At 35.7% G+C, this 22341-nt stretch overlaps 2 protein-coding genes across 2 annotated transcripts in view; one reads left to right on the plus strand and one right to left on the minus strand.

The window, feature by feature from the left end:
* The window catches only part of LOC107188075 (unconventional myosin-Ie-like), a 36496-nt gene extending 25367 nt beyond the window's left edge, over nt 1-11129 (plus strand). Inside the window, exons 11-21 of the mRNA XM_015576319.1 lie at nt 4385-4555; nt 5202-5368; nt 5926-6139; nt 6922-7152; nt 7658-7942; nt 8092-8247; nt 8327-8466; nt 8546-8697; nt 9209-9595; nt 10480-10809; nt 11053-11129. Coding sequence (XP_015431805.1) covers nt 4385-4555; nt 5202-5368; nt 5926-6139; nt 6922-7152; nt 7658-7942; nt 8092-8247; nt 8327-8466; nt 8546-8697; nt 9209-9595; nt 10480-10809; nt 11053-11129 — 2310 coding nt within the window. The remainder of the gene's footprint in view (nt 1-4384; nt 4556-5201; nt 5369-5925; nt 6140-6921; nt 7153-7657; nt 7943-8091; nt 8248-8326; nt 8467-8545; nt 8698-9208; nt 9596-10479; nt 10810-11052) is intronic.
* A 1377-nt stretch (nt 11130-12506) lies between these two features.
* On the minus strand, nt 12507-21231 carry LOC107188077 (odorant receptor Or2-like). The gene is made up of 5 exons (XM_015576320.1): nt 20986-21231; nt 20201-20794; nt 12991-13098; nt 12683-12835; nt 12507-12617 (listed from the first exon to the last, which is right to left on the minus strand). The coding sequence occupies exons 1-5, from the start codon at nt 21229-21231 to the stop codon at nt 12558-12560; spliced, it is 1161 nt and encodes a 386-aa protein (XP_015431806.1). The 3' UTR covers nt 12507-12557.
* Nucleotides 21232-22341: the final 1110 nt, after the last annotated feature.

The raw sequence follows: 22341 nt of genomic DNA on the forward strand, positions 1-22341 counted from the left end.
AACACAAATCCTTAGCACTATATAACGAAAATTATTAAGATCTCTCAACTAAAAGCAAGCAATCTAAAATAACAGTTTTTTTGCAAAAATTGCAGCATAGAATTTAAGGTAATGCTGAAGAAAGTTCGGAGGATGAGGATATCTTGTTAAAAAGAAAACGCCCTCGGTTAATGGTGCTTAGTGGTGATAACGAAGAAAGCATTATTTAATACATATTATGTAATACTTTTGATGAAAATTACTTTAATAAAGATATTTCTCTTAATTGTACAAATAGAATAGTATATTAATTTTTAGGTTAAATTTTAGTAGATTAGTACAGTAGACTACATAACTATATTGCCATATTCAGGGCTGTTGGGGAGTAAAATGGCAATGAGTTCAGAGCTCTACACTGTGTAATTTCACAATACGAGAAAAAGGGCTAGGTTAATAGTTTCCATTCATAAAAATAACGTCAAATATAGCTATCATCAAAATCAGTTATTTCCTGGGCAACGACCTAAAATAAATGCATTTATAGTACGGGTCAGCTAAGAATGGTAATGGCGGACGTGCCTGGAAGGAACAGCAAAACCTGTGACACTTCCACGACAGTGGGGTCAATAATACAGTTCTTTGATGCTTCGTCCAAAGACGAAACGAGCACAAAAGTCCTGAATGTAAGAAAGACCGTGAGAAAAGATTTAATAGAATAATAGAAAAATATTGCATTCGGGCTTAAAGAAGGCCGGATGTTATAATACAGTTGTCCCATAAAATAATTATTAGAGCGTATTCATATAGAATTATTCCAGTCTCCTTATTACAATGTTCATGAATATTATTTCCATCTGACGTCGTAATTTTCATGCGCCTGGCATGATTCAGAATTTGTGTGCAAATACGTGAACAATAACGTTTCTGAATTGGAAAGCGAAAGGAAGTTACTTCGATGAAGAATGTGTTTTAATACCGAACATTGACGTTCAAAGTGCACTAGAAATCTTATTAGAATGGATGAAAGCGCAAAAATAAATATAGTAGGAAATTTAGAGGTCGGCTTGCACAATGCTTGTTCTGCCTAGTTTAACGTATCGTTGCGAGGAAGGGTAAAACAATTGAAGAATGGTGTTATATGAGCAGTAATTGTCTCGTGTGCAGTAAATGCAGATCTGTTGTTTTTTTCGTTTGTAAATGTAGAAATGTTTCTCCACAAAATTTCCCCTATAAATTTGTTTTGTGTCAAACCGAGAGCTGTTCGCTTCCGTACGATCGAAATCATTTTTTAAGTCTTCTTGATCAAAGGATCTGTTATCTGTATACAGCATATACTATTAATTCAGCCTTGTTAATATAGGTACAGAAACACCCCAACATGCCAGGAAAAAAGTCGTATGTACATACATTATATACGAAGAGATAAAATTAAATCTGGTTATATAAATACCAACTCCAATTATATTCGAAAGGACAAACAGAATATGAATGATCCAGTTATCTGAACCGTATTGATTTTCGAGTGTTTCATATAAATCGAGAGTTCTACTTCATCCTAATAAACAGTTGGAAGGAAGAATCAGTGAACTACTATTACACTAAATGACTTTGAAACATCCCTACTGTTACTTATTTTTCTAACGTCTTCGAGTACAATGGAATAGACATCTTCCTTGAAACAGTTACTGTACTTGATCTTCACCGCAGACGTTCCACTTAATCAAACAGTAAAAAACACGATCTTTGATATCCATAATGTCTTAGAATCCAACTGTATCTTAATCTTCCGATATCTTCAAGTCTGATAAAAAAGTCATCTTTCTTGAAACAGTTACTACACTATGTATACTCTTCACCATGGTCAATTAACTTAACAATAATAATAATAATAATAATAATAATAATGATATTTCTTTATAAACGAGTTGTATGAATCCTTTGGTACAACATACAAGTATCATATATGCAGAAACCCCTTAAATGCAGAAACAGTGTTACAGAAGAAGTCAATGACATTACAGAATTAGTTGGAATTTGCATAAATACGATCCAGGCAATTCTGTTTTCCACATCAGTAGAAAACCGTTATCTTCAACCCTCTGCCACACACGAATCCCCAAAAATTTGTGCATACCGACAGTTTCGTGTCGCAGTTGTCCCGTGTTTGTTTCTCGAAGGAACACAGGAACCGCGGGAAAGCCGGGTTTCATGCCTTTAACGGGTCCAAGCGAACGAGGTCGCGCCAGTAACGTGAAATAGAATCGTTACCTCGAGCACGGGCTAAGACGAAAAGAATCGTACCACTTTTGCCGTCACCTCTCGATGCTCGCCGCAACTAGACCGGGCAAAAAAAACGCGCTAGAGAGCTACGGAGACCCGACCGAAATTGCCCCGCCGGCTTCGAAGCCGCGTTTTGTCGCGACCCGATCGTCTTAGCCACCATTCGGAGCGGAACCGTGGAGACTTTTCACGATGTGGATCGTGGGAGATCCGAACAAAGATATATATATGTACATATATATACATATATATCGTCGAATGCGACGAAAAGAAACCCGTGCGACGAGAACAAACGCAGAATGAACAGATAACAAAGCCTCTTTATCGCCTTTTCAAAACATTTCAGGGAAAACGCAACGCGAATGTTTTTTTTTTGTACACATGCGAAGTGTACCAAGGCGTTGAATTATAGTGTTATGAACACTTAATGATGCTCGTTTCCCTCCAATGAGACATCTACTACAGTGATTTCTCGATGAATGCGACACGAGTAATGGTGTTATTCCCACCATTGTGGAAGCAATCATAACAGAAAAAATTATAGGAAACTCTGGAAGAGATTGTACTTAATGTCATTCTTTTATATGAAAATCGTATGAAGCTAATAGTTTGTATAAAATTGAGTACCTTATAAATGACCAAAAGCAATAGTATTAGCTAAAATTTCAGAAATGTATTGAATCATTTCTAGCATAAATCGCACCTTTTAACTTGTCAATCGAATAGACATTAACAAGGAAACGAAAAATCATTTATATCCATTTACACAGCTGCTTATAACGAACTTTGACGTTACAATTTTACACGGTTTTATTTAGGTCGGTTTCTTTGTTTCTTCATCTGGATCAAATGTTGAAATAGTTATTTATTTGTTTTACTTATTTAAGTTCTTAAAAGGTAAAGTCCTGTAACTTCCAACCATTATTGTTTCAAAACTAACTTTACATCTGGATAACTTCTTTTGTAAGAATATCTACTTGAAAAGGTAACTGAAGGTATTTTCCCGTTGCATTGTGAAGTAATTCTATAAAAGGCGATTACAGTGAAAATCCTCCGATTTTTTTTTTTTCGTAGGACAATAACGTTCCCATCGCGAGTATAGTTTTTCACACGTTTTATGAGTCAGTTGTTGCACTCGCATGACCGTAACAAACGGTGATGTGCCTTATTCGTGGTTTGAGTAACATCAACCGGTTTCTAAACAGTTTCGGCCGCCTAAAATGGAAAGCCATTTTAAAAGTGGCTAAGGATCGCGTTATTACGCCTTTCCTTTCTACCGCGGCGATATATAAATTGTTTCCGCGTGAGCGATGGACTCTCGGTGGCACGCAATTATGCGCGTTTTCCAACGTTTACATAATAGTTGCGATATGATGCGCTAATTCCTCGCGTAGATTACCCGTACGAAAGCGATAAACATCGTGGGATCCATGTGAAAGAATTCGATGCGACATTTATCATCGAAAATGGAATTTTTCCGATTTTTCCGAACTTTAATAACACTCGATTGCGGAATTTTTATTCATTTATCGAATACCTGAATGTACAGAATGCAATTAAATAGAAATACGAAAAATTCGAATTTCATGACGTAAGTTAATTAATCGGTGGGTCACCGAAGGGTCGTCGATGTTCGATAGGTCTTGAAGTGAAACTTTGCGTCGATTGAATTTGATAATAATATATTTATTTATAAACTGCTTATGAGCCCTTTGATACGATATACAAATATATGGCAGTCTAGGGAACAAACAGAAAGTGTAGATATACAATAATGCGCAAAGATATACTAGAATTTACAAAAACTTTTAGTAAATATACAGAAAGTTAAACAAAATTTAACAAAAGTTCTACAAGACTATATAAAGAATTAAAAAAGTAAGCATGAAAAAAAGAAATAATTTATGAAAATATTTACAAGAATATAGAGGAAGTTACTAGTTTGTAGAAAGAAATGCGTAATTAACGATAAACTAACAAATAATGGAATTGAAAACAAAAAAAGATGAAGAATTTTATTAGAGAAGATTTCATTTAATTTTAAAATGATGTACGATGCTTAAGATTACTATAGCTTTGAATTATTGATTACTCTATGAACAACGAAGTGCAATATTGGTTTTAGGAGGAGTACGTGGCGGAAAGTATAAAATGGACACCGATAGAATACTTCAATAATGCGATTGTGGTTGAGCTCCTCGAAGGGAAGCGTCCGCCAGGACTTTTCCTGGTGCTCGATGACGTGTGTGCTACCCTTCACGGTGGTAGCACTGGGGCGGACACAGATTTGCAGAAGGTAAACCCAATCTGTAGTTTTTAATTTAACATGTAACTGAACAATTTCACTCATCGCTAAAAAGAAGGCAAAATTGCTATTTGAATTTATGTTCGGGCACTTTTCTCACATTATATTAATTGTACATGGTCGTTATCAATACCGAATTAGTATAATATAAAAACTATATGTATATTCTTTTCTATTAGGTGTATCAATAAGTAGTCCACCTTCATGAAAATAAACTGATGGCATAGTTTAATTTGAAAACACATAACTACTCTTTCCTTTTTTCAAAATGGCGACGGTCATTCGAGTTACCAGACGAATATCATCGAACAGGCTTTTGATTTCTTGAAAAATAAGTAGTAAATTTCACAAAACATAGTGATTCTATTATTGGTACACCTATATAGCAATAAGTAATCCACCAATTTTTTTATTGTGAGATTATATATTATAACTGAAAACTATTAATTCGACTATTCATTGAGTAAAAATAGTGCGGGTTATTGGGAAGCCATTATGAATATAAATAAAGCTGTATAGATTCTTGGGTTCCATAGAAACTGATACTGATTTCATCAAGTAATAGTAGATTACTTATCGGTAATAACCTAATACATATTTCTATTTGCAATTTCATTAATTACAGTAATGTTTACAGAAACTTACGGTTGCAGCTAATAAGCACGAACACTTTCAAAACACAAGCGACGGATTCGCTATTTTCCATTATGCTGGTGTGGTTTCCTATTCGGTAGACGGATTTTGTGATAAAAACCGAGATGTACTGTTTCTAGACGTGGTGGAATTAATGCAATCGAGCACGAAGTAAGTTAAATCACTCTATTGAAATTTGTGCACAGTATTTACATGAATATAAATATCAGGTGTATGCAAAAGTAGTGGCCGTGGCTTATGCATTGGTATTGAACTTTTCTTTCATTTTATAAATGGGAGATGCAACTTTTATCACAAAAATGACGAAAAGTTATAGCATGTAAAGGGAATTATTTCAAGTAATAGACACTGAACTATTATATAATATTAATAAAGATTTTCTATAATAAAAGAGTCAGTACTTTTGCATAGACCTAATAGCTACCTCCTAATTGTTGTTTATTATTAAGTTAGAGTCATCTAAAGCATTTTAAAACTTTCTGTTGCGATATAAAAATTTATTTAATATTACCGCGTTCATTATGTGTTAATGGATATACCTACTTGACAATGTCATTCAGAACTAAAACATTTAGAAAATTAATAGTAATAGTTCATCTGAATATTTATCTTTAAAATTTTACTACCCTAAAAAAAGTGTCGTTCTTTTTCCGTAAGTGTTTTTATTCGACCAAATTTCATAGAATCTCGACTATCTATTATTATAGTTCTCTGATTCGCAAATTGTATCCACAAGAGACTCAAATACAAAGAACAAAAACGCTTAAGTCCAGACCAACTACCGCTGGTAATAAAATACGAAGTCAAGCCAGTCAGCTAGTCGGTCAGCTGATGAGATGCACACCGCATTATATTAGATGCATCAAACCGAATGAAACAAAGAAGCCTAGAGATTGGGATGCGGTTAGAGTAAAACATCAGGTACGAATTCTGTGAAATCTTGTTCTGTTAACATATATACACAGTTCTAATCGCAAGTCATAGCACGATCGAACAAAAGAGGTGATTCTACATATAAAAGCAAATCGAAAATTTTGTGTAAAATTCTTTTACGTAAACGTCTGTATTTCGAAACAATACTATTTCGAACATTCGTAAACGCGTGTACCTTTGAATACGTCTATCTAATTTGTCTAGTCACTGTTGAATATATTCTATCGATATTACTAGTCCATATTTCAGCAATTTATACCTAATTATTACGAAGAAATAATAATACTACAGCATAGTTCATATTTACGAACATAAACATAAGTGTAGTCAATAATTGTTACAAGTATTATTAATTGGTAGTTTGGTACTCGTGTGACGGACGGATTTTGAAAATCGAATGTCTGAAAAAATAAAGGTTCCTACAATAAAAATTCATTTCGAATTTTTTCGACATTTTTGTGGAATAAATAATAAAATAGTTGACCCCTTTTTGATTATGCAATGAATTACGATGCACCTGATATGAAATATAATTTTACTCGGGTGTTCACAAAGTTATTCATTTCTCCAATTAAACATAGAGTACCTAAGATAAGCTTACGTAGGAATATTCAAGTGATAATTGTTAGTTATACGTTATAACCAACGAATACAATCGATCATTGAAATATACATTGTACATAGTATATTCGAAAAATTTCCAGGCCTTTCACACGAACGTGAATTGTATATTTCACGTGACTATGTTTATTATGTGTTGTGTTATTTAGGTGGAATATTTGGGTTTGAAAGAAAATATCAGAGTACGTAGAGCCGGTTTTGCATACAGAAGACCATTTTCCAAATTTTTGCATAGATACGCAATTTTGACAAAGCAGACATGGCCACGCTGGTCCGGAGACGACAAACAGGGGGTGGAATGGATATTAGGTAGTCTTCACATTGATCGATCGCAATATCAACTGGGAAAAACGAAATTATTTATAAAGCTTCCTGAATGTGTAAGTGTAACAAAACCTATCATCGATTAAAGAACATTTTTTCGTAATAAGGGAAAAATAAAAATGTTCTGTGAATTTAACTATACATCTCATAAATCTGACAGAGTTTATGTTAGAACTTAATTCCTCTATTCAAGGTATATTAAAGCTACAAACACGGAGTATTACCAGTCTTTAACACTAGAACTACCAAACTCGCCAAAATGACGAAGTACAGATTTATTATTTTACCATTACTGTAATTACCATGGTGTTTTTGACGGAACTTATGTTGGCTTTTAATTGAATACAGATTTTATTTCATGATACATTATGCTAGATCTTATGTGTATATTCTATATATTGTTATATTATATAATGTATTTTAGTGTACACTCAATGCTGGTAGTTCTAGTGTTAAAAAACGTATAGATATTAAAGATATTGCCAGACTAAACAATTCTGAGAAAATACGTATATAACACATTTTTACGTTTAATTAAATTATGTGTTTTTTTGCGCGCAGCTATTTATGCTGGAGGAGGCAAGAGATCGAAAGTACAATATGTACGCTAGAGTAATTCAAAAAGCGTTTAAAAAGTATTTCGCTCGAAAGAGACAGGCCCAACAGAAACAAGAAGCGGCCGATTTACTTTTCGGCCATAAAGAACGAAGACGGGCCAGTTTGAATAGAAACTTTATGGGCGATTATATTGGTTTAGAAGGCAAATCGGAATTAATGAATTTAATCGGAAGAAGGGAAAAAATCTGCTTCGCGGAAGTGGTAAAAAAATACGACAGAAGATTCAAGGTATATTCCTTGAAATTATTATTTTACCGAATGTATAAGAAATTGGGGTCCAAGTGAGACAGTGATGCGATTTTAAGACCAAAGTGTAGAATTAAAATTTTCAACAGCTTGTAGTTATTGTATTAACAGCAGTAAAATACGAATTACAGATGAGCAGAAGGGATCTTATTCTTACGAACAAATGTCTGTACCTAATCGGTCGAGAAAAAATCAAAAAAGGCCCCGAAAAAGGAAAATTGGTGGCGGTCATAAAACGAAAACTTGTATTCAATCAAATTAGTCACGTGTCGTTAAGTACTCTCCAGGTGAGTAAATAATGATGATTACCATTGTTTCTACTATTCTTCGGAAGAAATGTTATTAATGTTTTGTCAATTATCTCAGGATGATTTCCTCATTGTACATACGAAAGAAGATTACGCCAGTTTGTTAGAGTTGATATTTAAAACAGAATTTTTAATTGCTCTTAGTAAAAGATACGTAGAAGAAACTGGCCACGTTTTGAACCGAAAATTTAGTAACAAGTAAGATTATCCTTACACGGATATCTAATACATAACGACTCGATGATTAACTTAAATTATATTAATGCAATTTTTATAGTTTAGAATTTAAAGTGAAGAAAGAAGGTTGGGGAGGTGGAGGAACGAGGCAAGTGATATTTACGCAGATGGATTACGGCGATAAAGAGATTTTAAAACCGAATGGAAAAATCTTAAATGTTTGGATCGGACCTGGATTACCGTCTACTACAAGTACGGTATCAATAAAACCTACTTTTACTTTCATTTCTCTAACGTATCTATTTAGAATCGCCATCGCATTATCTGCGCAACAATTTTACAAATTTTATTTAGTTTCTTGTTCGTTCAAAATATTAAAAGACATCTTACTTAAACTTACCTGTAACAGCGAAATAAGCTCTTTAACCCTTATCTGTTCCTCATTATTACCAACTTAATTCATCCCTCAGTGTTGAATTAATAGAATCACAAAAAATTAATATGATGAAGAGATAAACAGTTAAAATTTTTTAAAATAACAGTCACGAAGTCTCTGCTAAATTTACCTACACATGACAGAATAATATCATTTCTTGGATGAAAAATGTGTCGAATTCACACAAGATACGGATGAGGGTTAATAACAATATCACTTGTTTTAACTTTCTTGAAACTATCTGTCTTTCGAGTTCATCACTTCGTGATGTTGACTATTAATTTTGAACTGTGTTGAATAATCGATATGTTTATACCATTGTTTCAGAGCCAAATATCAACAAGTCAGCAATGGCGCCTACGAGTCGACAGCACGGTATGTCAAAATATATTCAACCGTTTTCGCAGTCCGCTCCACAAGCATCCGCAAACAGACCAACGCGTCCGGCTCAAAGAACTGTAAACACAGAACAAATTCAGAATTTTCCAAAGACCGTTAATAACGATCACACTGTACCTTCAAAGCCAATTGTACCAACCGAAAGGCCTACTTTGCAAATACCTAAAGCTTCGAGGCCAACGCCGCTGAATCGTTTGCTCTTGCCATCTAGTACAGAGGCAAAACCAAAAAACCAACCGGTGAAACAACCGAATAAATTAGAGAATAACATACCACTTATGGGTATGTTTACCAATCCCAAAGGAACAGCGCGAGGTAAGTCAAATTCTGAAGATATATCCTAAAGATGTCTATAGTCACCCGTAAAAGTTTCACAGTAGTTAAGAATGTACTTAAATTTAATTAAGTGCATTAATTAGAGTAGATGTTACACTGTTTACGGGAAAGTGTACTCTCCCGACTCAATTGTCCCATACAGTGGCAGCATACTGGCTGCCAGTTCCGCCGTAGCGAAAGGGTTAACCGTTGTGTTAATGTAATACACGAGTGGAACGAATTAAAACAGATTGTATGAGTCAATCTGTTCTGACTCGCGTAATGTAATTTTATTGAGAAACGGTATAGCCAAATAAGAGGGTCAAAAATGCCATTACACCGAATTGGACTGGCGATGAACCATTCGATAGCTTACCAAAAAAAAGAAAATTTCTAATTCCGTTTTTCTTCTATTTTACCTATTCAATGGTATGCAAAAATTCTGAAAGAATTATGATATGTGGTAGTTACCAGGAGCACGTGTTAGAGAATTTGTTCCGATTTTTTGGTTCAATATCCTGATAGTAAAAAATAAAAAACACTGCAAAATGACGAAATTGTAGCTCCTCTCACGCTCAATATCGATATTTATCGAACACTTTTTAACTGCTAGCAGTAACAGTACATTACGCTGTAGGTTGTTAATAAAAATTATACACAGTCTAATGTCAACGTCGATTATCCATGAAATGAGTAAAAGACAGTAAGTGAAATATTTGAGCCACGGGCCTGCAATTCGTTAAGTCTAATAATAAGAAAAATAATCTAGTGTTAATTCAGTGGAGATGATATAATATTTGCTGATTTTGTAGTATAGATTAAGAACATTAATATATCACCTAGAAGGAATAGCCAATCGTTAAATGAAACATATGATTGATTAGGTTTCTTGAAGTTTCCCCCGCCGCCGTCAGAACCACCGCCACCGAATACGCCAACTATGACGTCGGGATACAATCTCCTCGCAATCAGTACTAACAACAAAAGTACAGGGTGCAACAAGGAAATGCAAACAGTGAAGGAGTGGAATACCAAATCAGTATTAGAGAAACCGCAACGAACGAACGCTCCTCGCGCTACCCCGAAACCGAAACATTCGGAAAAACCTGTTGTTCCTAGTTTACCCAAAGCGAAAGCTTTGTACGACTACAATGCGCAGGATCTTGACGAATTGGAGCTCAAGGAAGGCGACATTCTTGAAATACTCAAAGAACGTGAGTTTCTTCGGTATCATAATTACCTTAAACCTTGCTAATTATTTGTCACTATATGCTATTGGACTTAAATTGTGTCCAACTCTGGTATCTCCACATCTACTCTACTTGCACTGAGTGAAATTTAGAATCTTTATTTATGATAAATTCAATCGAATTAAGGTCTAGTAGGATTTCTTAAGACTTTAAAATGAAATTGCCTATGATAGGTTTGTGGTTTAAAATTGTTGTTATTTACTATAGACGAAGGCGGCTGGTGGCACGGAAGATTGAAAGGAAAGACGGGACTCTTTCCATCGAATTATATTGAAAAGCTATGAAGTGTTGTGTATGAAATTATGAATCATTTATTAACAGTATATTTCATACTGAAAAAAAATATGTTGATCATAGGAAAAGTGTTTCGTATGAAACAGAGTAATTTATAAATACCTAATAATTTTGAGTTTTCATTTTTAAAACTGTATAACGCTTTCATCAGTTTTCAGAGTTGGTTGCATCACCGTATTTTAACCAAATTCTTGTACAATTACTGGTTTTCTTGTGATAAATCCAATGCAGTTTTGAAATCGAGACTTGACACCTGAATAGTCAATAAAAGTTACCAAACATTTATTTAAGTAGTTTATTATCTTTTATACTGTTGAATCTAGTTGGATATTGCACCTGCTGTGCTTTCGAATTGTGGAAGGTTTTATAAATTATTTACTGTTTTTCACAAGTATAACAAATTTTTAGGTTGCAAAATTCACGTTCTGATGAATAGAGCGTGATTACTGATTACAATATTTAGATGATACAAAATTAATTTATACTTCATTTTCATCCGTCGACACATTCGTTCAAGTTACAATTCTTATACAGTATTAACATTACATGTAAATTGTAAAGTATTAATCCCGAGTTATTTGTTTGCGTTTTTTATTTATTCAGAAAATATTGGATATAATATTTTTTAGTTGAAAAGGTCTTAAGATGGTTTAGAAACAGGGTTGAAAAATTTAGTGGTATGAAATACACACTAAAATTAATACAAAATAATTAACACATTCGATTTGTACAAATCTCTTAGGTCGGTTTCATAATCATCAACATATATTTCAACTTTCGTTTCGTAAAAAGAAATCACGTACATTTTTAATAATTCTGGACTTATGTCCAATTGTTTGAAAAGTGTTCTATATTGAATATAAACATACAAACATAAAATAAGAAAGCTATACTGTGGGTGTAAGGTGTATTGTAAAGGATAATATATTTCAAATAGTTTATTTTGTAATGTACAGAGCGTTTGATAACAGTAAAACAAGAAGGCAAACCAACAATGATTCTTAATAATTCTACCAAATATTAAGTATAAAATCACTGGGATTGTCTATATGTATTTCGTCACGAATACAGCAGCCACAGTGTACCGGAAGTGAAATCCCAGAATACTGCATGACGTGTATCATAATCGTTCACAACGGGCAACTGTCCATCATCGAGTCAATCGAACGTTGTCGATCTCTGACAATAAGACATATCGCGAATCCAAATATAATAGTCTACTGTTATTGCTAAAAAGACAAAAAGTATTTAGGGGCACTACTTTCCGCTATTTTTCAAGACTAGTTCGACTTTCGTTTTCAAAAAACAAATCGACACTGTTACAGATTCGTAACCCGTGTTATTTTTCACTTTCATTTACAACAATGTTGAACAGTGTAGAAAACGTTGCTGAACTATTCGATTCCTTGTTTCCTTTATTATGAACCATCGTCAAGCGTTACCAGCAAAAAGTAATAGGATATCGTTCTATTTATAATCTGAAAGTATACGGTTTTCAGTATAGCATCGAAAGGCGGAAATCACTGTTACGAGTTTGTTTTACCTTGGCGAAAAGATCCAAAGAAACCTCCAATATACTACACGCCCTGATGACTATTGGTTTCTGCTTTAGTATCATGAGGAAGAATTTTGCAGAGGGATCGTCTATATGCTCGTACCAGTCGTTACAGTAAACCTCGCAGCGAAACGCATCGCTCTGCAAGAATGTAAAATAATTTGTGGAATATTCTTGTCAACTATTTTGTTCCGGCGTTGGAAACATGAATACCTTAGCTCATTTTAGGACTACGTTATGTGCATCCTCTTCTGTCGAAAATACTGTTACATACGAGAACTAAACGCGATACAAACCTCAGTAGCGACCACCTCTCCGGGCCAGGCGTAGATGAAAGTCTGGATTAGCTTCCCGAAAAGATAAATCACAGTCGCGATGATTTTTCCAACCGTGAATTCTTTTGACTATAACAGAGAGAACAAAATCGTTTGACATTAAAACAACCGAAAAACAATTACCGGAATTGCGTTCAGTGAAGTTCAAGGATTAGCCAGACATATACATAAATAATTCTTTTAGGTCATCATCCGACGCAGACAAATCCGTGGTAAAAATTGGCAAGGCAACAAAATTCTAAGCACAAACGATTTTAGAAATATTCTAGATTAAACTAATTACCGAGTATGAAGATCATATGTATATTTCTCGTCATATGAAGTACATATAAAGAGTTCTCTTAATGTAAAAATTAATTTCGTTGGGAAAATGTTGCACAAAGGGTAGGTGATATAGGTGCGATGGGGGCGGATCTTTATTCGCAGCAACCTCCATATGGTGAGACCTGGGAAATCATTATTATTTATCATGCAATTATTAATTGCACGATAATTAATATGTGCTAATTGGGTGCGAGCTTGTTTATTTTCCTCAACTGATTCAACTGATTGCTGGCTTGTTTATTGGCTAGCTGCAAACAACAAAAATCACTTGTTCGGTATGTACTCTGTTCGTATCACCACACACTAGGTAGAAAGGGTGACCATTTTCGGAAATCGGTACCACAGACGTGGTATCGATATAGGAGTAGACCTTTCATCCACGTATTTCATCCACCCACTTTTCTGGGATCACATCACTCCCGTTTTTGGGGCCGAAGAGCCCCAACACCGTTGAATTGTCACTACCCAACGTTACCGATACTAGATGAATTGTGGGTATTATTAGCATAAATGATTTATTATATATCTCGTTCGTGTTACGTGTCTTTAATATGATTTGACGGGAGCAAAAATATGCGATGCTTCGGTATAAAGTTACTTATGAACAATGACATATTTTCAGTTATCTATAAAAGTAATGTAAGTTTTTACACGATTCTTAATACGTTTTCATGTCCTTTTTATTACATTTTGGCTATACTTCCGAAAACCACCATGCTCCGAATTGGATGAAATTTTCGAAATAGGTTGTTTATATATGTATGTTTATTCTCGCCAAATCATATTATGTATGTACGTACAATTGAGACACCGTAATATGAACGAAGCATATAATGCCCGATTCGTGCTAATATACACCCAGAATCGCGCTCATTCGGTACCGTCGGTATTGACACTCAAACGATAATGAAGTCTAGAAAATCGTACCACAAAAATGCATTTTGTGGTTAGGTTTATTCTTATCTCTCGTTTATGATATTAATTCAAAACCTTACAACAGACAATTTTTAATGGACAACGTCTAGTCAGGGGAAATCGAGATAATCTGACGCGTCTTCACTGATATACTAAGAGAAACAAAATTGCATTCTCTAGAAATTAATCTTATATTTCTTATACCGTGCTCTAAGTCTGTTGTTTAATTAGTGACATTTTTACAATTTATATTGAAAATAGGTGTAATTCTTTTGAACATTTGACTGACAAGCATCTGTATCGTAAACGTTTTTTTAACTCGTTTGAACGGTACGCGCAGGCGTAAACGTAATTTCGAATCATGCCGCTAGCTGCCGCTAGCTGCGAGCGGCGCGGGCTCTGCTCTCACACATTTCCCCCCTCTCATGCATGCGCTACCCCACCACTGAGCAATTGCTCCGGAGGCGTGATTTCGCGCTCTCCGTCTGGCTATCTGTCGGAACGGAGCAAAACCCGCTCTTGAGAGCAAGCGTTCCCCGACTCTGCCCCGAGGGGTCGGTATAACCTCAAAACACAACCAGTTTGCTTCCATGTTAACGAATGCGGCATTATTATCAGGTTCATTAAAAGTTTGAAACGATCCGGCGGAATAATTCTTCGGTAAGTGTATTTAAACATAGAAATGATACGAAAAGTCAAACACTGATAATAGCTTCGTTCGTTTCGACGCGTTCTTTCCGCAGTCATGGCTCAGCCATTAATATCTGTAAAATCGATGCCGCCCCAACAATCTTCGAATCCTGTTATTTATTATTTTAAACCCGCGTGGGAAGAAGCGTATATGTTCACTGGACGCGAAGGAGCAGTAAAGTGTCTTGTCTGCCTCAAAGGGTTTATGCATTTGAAAAAGTACAATCTGCGACGACATTACATAAGGTATCACGCAAAGGACTACGAAGGATATTCACCCGAGGAGCGAGCTGAAGAGGTGGAAAGATTGAAAGCTAAATTGGGGCAGGCGGAAGCAGCCTTGCGTGAAGAGGTAAGACTTATAATGAATATGTTGTAATACCCCCGTTGAAGCATATTTAATTAAAATTAATTATTGCTGTTATTACTAAATCGTTGTTAATTCGAATTAAAAAATATTTTCTGCGACGGTGAAAAAGCAGGATAAAAGAGTTATCTATAATTAAATAATATGTTAATATAAAGTATATTGTAAAATGCGGAATGCAAATGTGAAACAGTGAATCATGGAAGTGTTTTTAATCATTTCAATTGTTTTCGCGATTCCGTAATTTTAAGTAACAGGCAGCAAACGTAACTGTCGGCGAATAGTTAATCGATCGATATCTGAAGATGGCGGGATATAAAATTCGAATGTTACAAGAATAAAATCATCAAATAATTAATAAATAATCGAATGAATAACGTGAATAATTTTAGTCACTTATCACTTTTTTTATTTTGCATTATGTTTGCGTCAAAATAAAATGACGTTTATTGAAGAAGCAAAATTATATTCATCCTATCAACTTGCGGATAAAATAGTTTTACGAAATTAATACGTTAAACTGTTAATTTCATTGTAGGAGCAGTTAATTCGTAATAATGATCCAGCAATTCGAGCAAGCTACAACATAGCGTTAGAAATTGCGAAGACTGGTCGGTCGTTTTCAGATGGTGAAACTATTAGGAAGTGTCTTTTGGCGACGGCCCAACAACTTTGGCCGGAGGAGATCACCAAAGTATTGGAAGTCGACGTTTCCAGCGAAAAAATGCAGAACTGCATCCGCGAAATGGCCAATAACGTGATGTTGAAGTTAAACGCCATTACCAAAAAATTTATTGCGTTCTCTTTAGCCCTTGATCAAACGACTGACATATTAGGTGGACCACAGTTAGTCGTTTTTATTCGTGGTGTCGATGAGAAATTTACGATCACAGAAGAATTATTAGAAATTTTCCCTCCGGGAGAATCGACGAGAGGAGAAGATATAGTTTCCTGCGTGGAGGAGGCAATCGAACAAAACGGTCTAGATTGGTGCAAGCTTGTTTCAGTCGCAACCGACGGAGGGCCTGCTATGGTAGACGCGAACAATGGATTTGTTAATTGTCTACGATCGAAACTACGAAATCTAGCAGTTCCGCAAGAAGTAATTGCTGTACACACTATCATCCATCCAGAAACTTTATGCGTCAAATGTATTCAGTTCGATCATGTCATGTCTGTCGTTGTAAATTCAATAAATTTTATACGGACGCACGGAGTTAAGTATTGGCAATTCAGATTATTTTTAAAGGACTTGGAGACTGAATACGGTGAGCTACCGTATCACATTGACGTTGCCACACTCGGCCGTGGAAAAACATTAGAGAAATTTTACAATCACCGCTCGGATATTAACTCATTTATGACTCACAGAGGTTACATAGTACCTGAACTACAAAATGCCGAATGGATTCTCGACTTGAGCTTCGTGTGCGACATTCTTGAACATGTGAATGTTCTAAACGTGTTGTTGCAAGAAGAAGGAAAAACAATTATAGAATTGCATGATGTAATGGCATCTTTTAAAATGAAATTAACATTGTGGACAGAACAGATGCAATCTGGAAACGTATACCATTTTAGTAAATTAGCATCAGCCGCCCCTCAAAAGATTAATATTCCTAGATATGTCACTGTTTTGAAAAATCTCAGCGAAGAGTTCTCACTGAGATTTGCTGAAATTTCTACTTTGGAGAAAGATTTTAATGCTGTGACTACGCCTTTTAACGTGAACATAGAAGTAGTACCAACTGATTTGCAGTTAGAGCTCATAGATTTAAAATGTGACAGAAAGTTGAAACAGGAATTTACAAACAGAGTAGATATAATCAAATTTTACAAAAATTTGCCGCAGGGGAGGTTTCCAGGCTTATTCAACTGTGCAGCACGCATACTGGCTATGTTTGGGTCCACATATGTTTGTGAAAAATTCTTTTCATTATTAAAGAAAACAGGATACGCACACAGATATATAATATCAGATTACGATTTAAAAGCTTTAAAAGATTCCGTTATTTTAGGTACAGCACAATCTATAAGACCAAATATAATAGAGGCAATTGAAAACAAACCTGACGTATCATCCAGCATATGTGTTGTAACGAACAATTAGATTATTATGATCATGGTAATTTATGCTGATTTAGGTATTTTACACAAAACATTTATTTCCTTCGCTAAAGGAAATTATTGACTTAAACATAAACTGCAATTAGTCTTCATTAAAGTTATCACTGCATTTTGTTTTATGCATCCATGCATAAAATGCATGCATATCATGCATAGAAATGCATAAAATTTATTTTAAAACTAGAACACTTATGAAAATGTATTTTTTCAAGTAAGTATATTTAATAAAAACAATAATGTCCGCTTAACTGCCGCGGTGTTATCCCGACAAATTCTTGAAAGTGCTAACATATAGAGGCACTTCTTCCGAACTGCTCGAAATTTTTTCTCTATTCCATATCAACTCAATGTTTTTCACTCTCGTCTCCATTACACAAGCAAATCCGAGAGAGAAAACAGCTGGCAATTTCTGGAACATGTATGTACCTGCCTCGATAACTGTCGCGAGTTGGATCCGGCGATGTGACACTTAAGCGGGCATTACTGAATTTATAAGAAGATAGAGTTGATGTGGATGGCAGAGATCGTAGCATTATACATTGTTAATTCGTTAATCGGGAATACGATTCTTTTTTTATTTATATTCCATTATATCTTGTCACAATTTTTCGTTTCTGCCCGATTAACAAATTAACCCTTAAAATACTAAGATGGGGTCACTCAAAGACCACAATACATATTTTTTTATGCCATTCGGTAACTGTTAAAAATATATTGCTGGAGATTTTTCTATGTATCTTATTATTAATTCTGATAAGTTAAAACAAATTTAAAAAAAAAACGGTTAAAATGATTTTTGGAACAAAATTAGAAACCTCAAAGGTCTGTATGATTTTCGTACGTTATGTTTCCGTATGTCAGTTTTTTACTTTTTTTTTTTTTTTTTTGAGTAACCGATGGATTGATATGATGATTGTACTAGAGTAATAACACTATGTGAATGATGTTTGTGTCTAAACGAAGGTGGGCGAATGATTTATAAATATTTCTCGAAAATTGTGACCGACTGCATTTTGAGTGATTTTGTTTAGAGTAGAAATTAGACGCTAAATCAATATGCGTTACGGAATAAACATTTTTAACAAATAGAACTTAAGATTTTTAGTAGTATTTTCATTAACTTCAATAAAAACACGGTTCTAACAAAAAATAATGTAAAAGTATTAAGATAACGATAAGAAGACCATAGGGCCCCTTAGGGACCTCGTTTGGTAAAGAACGTCGATCGTTTCACCTTCGCATGCTAAGGGTTATATAGCTGTTGTGTGCAATAAGTGCCTGCATCTTTTTCTTCTGTAATGTACAATATAATACCGACATTATTAAATCTCATTGACAAACATTTTCACTGCCTGTAAATTTAACTGTCCCTGCTGTGTTTGTATGTATACCGAAATTATGCATAAATTATATAAATTATATAAGTCTACAAAAATGTAAATTTACGCAAATTGTAATATATTCGAGTCCTAATAGAACTCAAAACATGCTATTCAACATATGACTCGATATTTTTTAAAGGAACCTTTACTCGAGAAATGAAAAGAGAAATGAACTACCCGCAAATTCTGGAAAATCACACATAGTAACAGAGCAGTATACAGTAAATCCTCGATGAGTGTTCGGAGGCTCCTCGGCACTGACAAGGAAAGGACCCCAGGTGTAACGCCGATTTTTTAGTGAGGCTTAGCACAATGATAGTGCTTGGAATACTGAAGCCAATCATATTTGTTTCAGCCGCATATAGTCGTTAGTGTATGAAATATTTAATGTTCAATGCCGAGGAACCTATAACACTTGTTTTATTTCCTTTCGGCTAACACCTTAAAGAATGGAAAAAGAAGATTCAAAAGGATCTCACGTTACTCTGACATCGTTAAAAATTGTAATGTCATTAACAATGGTTACAGAAAAGAACAAGGAATGAGAAAGAAAGAGAAGTTGAGAATTGAAATAACCGAAAGTTGCATCAGTGTTGTCTGACTGACACGCCGACGTTTAATCTTTTTTGGACTCCCTTGTTCAGCCGTTGTCTCGTGAAGAGGCAGTCGCCGGCGTAATAATAAATTACAGGTAGATCTCGATTAGTGCGAGTAATAAAACCTAGAAATTGATCGCATTATTCGAATTCGCACTAATTCGAATAATTACCATACAGAAATTGGTTTTAACTATAAGAAAACATACAATACAAAATTTTACATATACATTTTTATACGTATTTTATTAACTTGTAATTAAAAAAAATACGCATAAAATATTACGTCGTTTGACACGTCACTTCGTGACTGTGTAACAGATGAAGTTCAGAGACGGTTTACACATCGTCTCTACGAAACAGAAAAAGCTTAAAAACCGTTAAAACAAAGGATTAATTATTTCCACAGTTGTGCCGAATCAAAGAAGTCTCGCGAACCTCCCATTAACTGAATTTTTGTTCGCTTTAACTGTAATCTGGTATCAGTTAATAATTCGCACTAAATCGAATACCTCACTATTTGAACTCACATTAATCGAGACCTACCTCTATATGCTTGACTGGTTACAGAGGGGATCCCCTCAGTGGTGGAGATGACGCATGGACAGTTAACGTAAAGGCCTTTGCGCAGTTAAAGCGACTTTGCCTTATATCCGTGTTTGTCCCCGACGCGTTACCGCTGATAATAACGCTGTCAATTTACCAGCAAATTAAGGAAAAAAAGAACATGATGTCACTGTGAATTAAACAACAATGTTTCACGAATTTACCTGAAACACCTCGAACATCATGCTGCACATACTCAAAGCGTTCCCTAGCGCGACCACCAGCACGATCGGCCCGTAAATCTCTTGAATAACATCGTAACAGTGTATCAACGTGGAGTGTCGCCTGATGCAGGTCCGTAACGTCAGTTCGCGGTTCTCCTTGTCGATCGGCCGTTTCGGCAATTCCTCGAACTCAAGCGCCAGCAGCTTGAACACCGAGGATATACGGAACGTGCACAAAGTGAAGAACGCGTCCACGCCGATCGTCACCACGCACAACGACCAACAAATGTGCGATTCGATCACATAATGAATAACGTACACCGGTGTCGAGTTGATCGTCCACGGATAAACACCGGGTACGGGTAACGAATAATTCGCGTTACGAAACCTCACCGCCAATAACGGTCTAACCACGAACACGAACGACGTGAACAGCAGGCAGACGTACTGGTAGTAGCCCAAACGATAAAAAGAGCCCATCAGCCGGAAAGCGGGCGAGTTCGCCGGTTTTCGATCCGACGACTCCTCGAACACCGTTTCGAGTACACCGTTCACGTGTTCCAATTCGCCTCGATACGTGACAAATCGAAAAGCCTGAAAGAATATTTGTACACTTTCCTATTCGATGAGTTCTTGATGGATGATAGGGGATTTGAGGTTTGAGGTTTTCAAATGTAAGCCGTGTCTTTGTCAATTACTATAGATAATATTATTTCGCATAAAAATCCGCAGTCTAGTAACCGTAAGGTGAAATCTCTCGTGGGATCGAGAGAAAACGTACTCACCTTTACGATCGCGTTCACGATCGCGATAATACCGCTGAGACCCGCGGTAACCTTGCTCATATCCGTGACATTTTGCACGAGACAGGTCGTCACGGTGTAGAGAATAATCCCGTAGCACAGTAGCCAAAAAGGTGGAATGATTCGACTGCTGAGGCTACGATGAATCGTGTCCGGATACAATCCGCATATCCGAAGGGAACGGTTCACGAAGCTGACGTATGTTTGATACAACGGTAGGGTGGCCATTATCGTTGCAATTGTAAGAGCGATTTCGTCGAGATCGATGAGTAACAATCTGCGATTTTTTCTGAAATGGCCGTAATTCATCCACCCACAGCGACCGCTATCCTCGTTCTAACACGATGATTTCCGCGTCGTTCGATCATCCTTGCGTCCAACCGACCATTTCACCCTTTGGATTTCGATAAATTGCTCGAGCAAACCCCCAGTGACGACGAATAATTCATTAGGCTCGATTACGTCCAGTTATTCGCTAAATTAGACGTTACTGGAGTTTTGAAGGGAGGGAGGGAACTGGTCAGCGTTATACTTGATCCCCTCGAACTTCAGAAAATAGGAAAAAGAGTTATCCCCGATACGGTAGTTAGCAAAGAAATTCTACGACATTCGTAACGTCTGTTTTAGATAAAAATTTACTACACGGGATCGTTTCATGTTAAGCGGATCACGTTTGTACAACCGTGTCTGGGATTTTGCTGAAATTGAAATACAGTAGGGAGCTTAACTGAACCAATACAATGACAGATATTGCATTAACCCCTTGCCTTACGATTTTTTTAACGACTGCACTCTCCAGGAATACTTTATTGTTAATAATTTCTCAGATACAAACAAAATTTTGTTCTTATGGCACGTGCATATTTATTCGAAATTTTGAATGTTCATACCAGCGAAAAAGTGTTTCACTTCAACTTACCGAAAACGAATAATGTCCATGTTTATTAAATTCAGTCATTATGTGTCTGACTCGATGTTATAAGGCAAATGGTTAATCGTTATGAAGAGCAAGAGATACAAAAAATAGGGAATATACAGTAACTCCTCGATGAGTGTTCGAAGGTTCATCGGCACTGAACATTAAATATTTCATAAACCAATGGCCTTACGCGGCTGAAATAAATATGATTGTCTTCAGAATTCCAAAATCTAAGTACCAGTGTGCTAAGCCTCGTTAAAAAAAAGTCAGCGTTACATTTGGGGACCTCTTGTTGCGACCCAACGCAGGTAGGCGATGGACGCAACGCGGTGTCGTGTCTTGGTCCGTCAACACGGTCACCAAATCGACATAAACAAGGATTCCTGGACAGCTATATACACATTACGTGCAAAACACTT

Source organism: Dufourea novaeangliae, unplaced genomic scaffold, assembly GCF_001272555.1.
Source record: "Dufourea novaeangliae isolate 0120121106 unplaced genomic scaffold, ASM127255v1 scaffold115, whole genome shotgun sequence".
Classification (NCBI taxonomy): Eukaryota; Metazoa; Arthropoda; class Insecta; order Hymenoptera; family Halictidae; genus Dufourea; species Dufourea novaeangliae.

Bases quoted from the DNA above. Each gene is read 5' to 3' on its own strand.
- LOC107188077 (XM_015576320.1), bottom strand. From the start codon at position 21,231: ATGGCCACCCTACCGTTGTATCAAACATACGTCAGCTTCGTGAACCGT. The intron at 12,836-12,990 runs GTTTGTATCGCG...ACATTCTTGCAG, and splicing joins GAGAGGTGGTCGCTACTGAG to AGCGATGCGTTTCGCTGCGA. The intron at 12,618-12,682 runs GTAAAACAAACT...GTATACTTTCAG, and splicing joins CTTTGGATCTTTTCGCCAAG to ATTATAAATAGAACGATATC.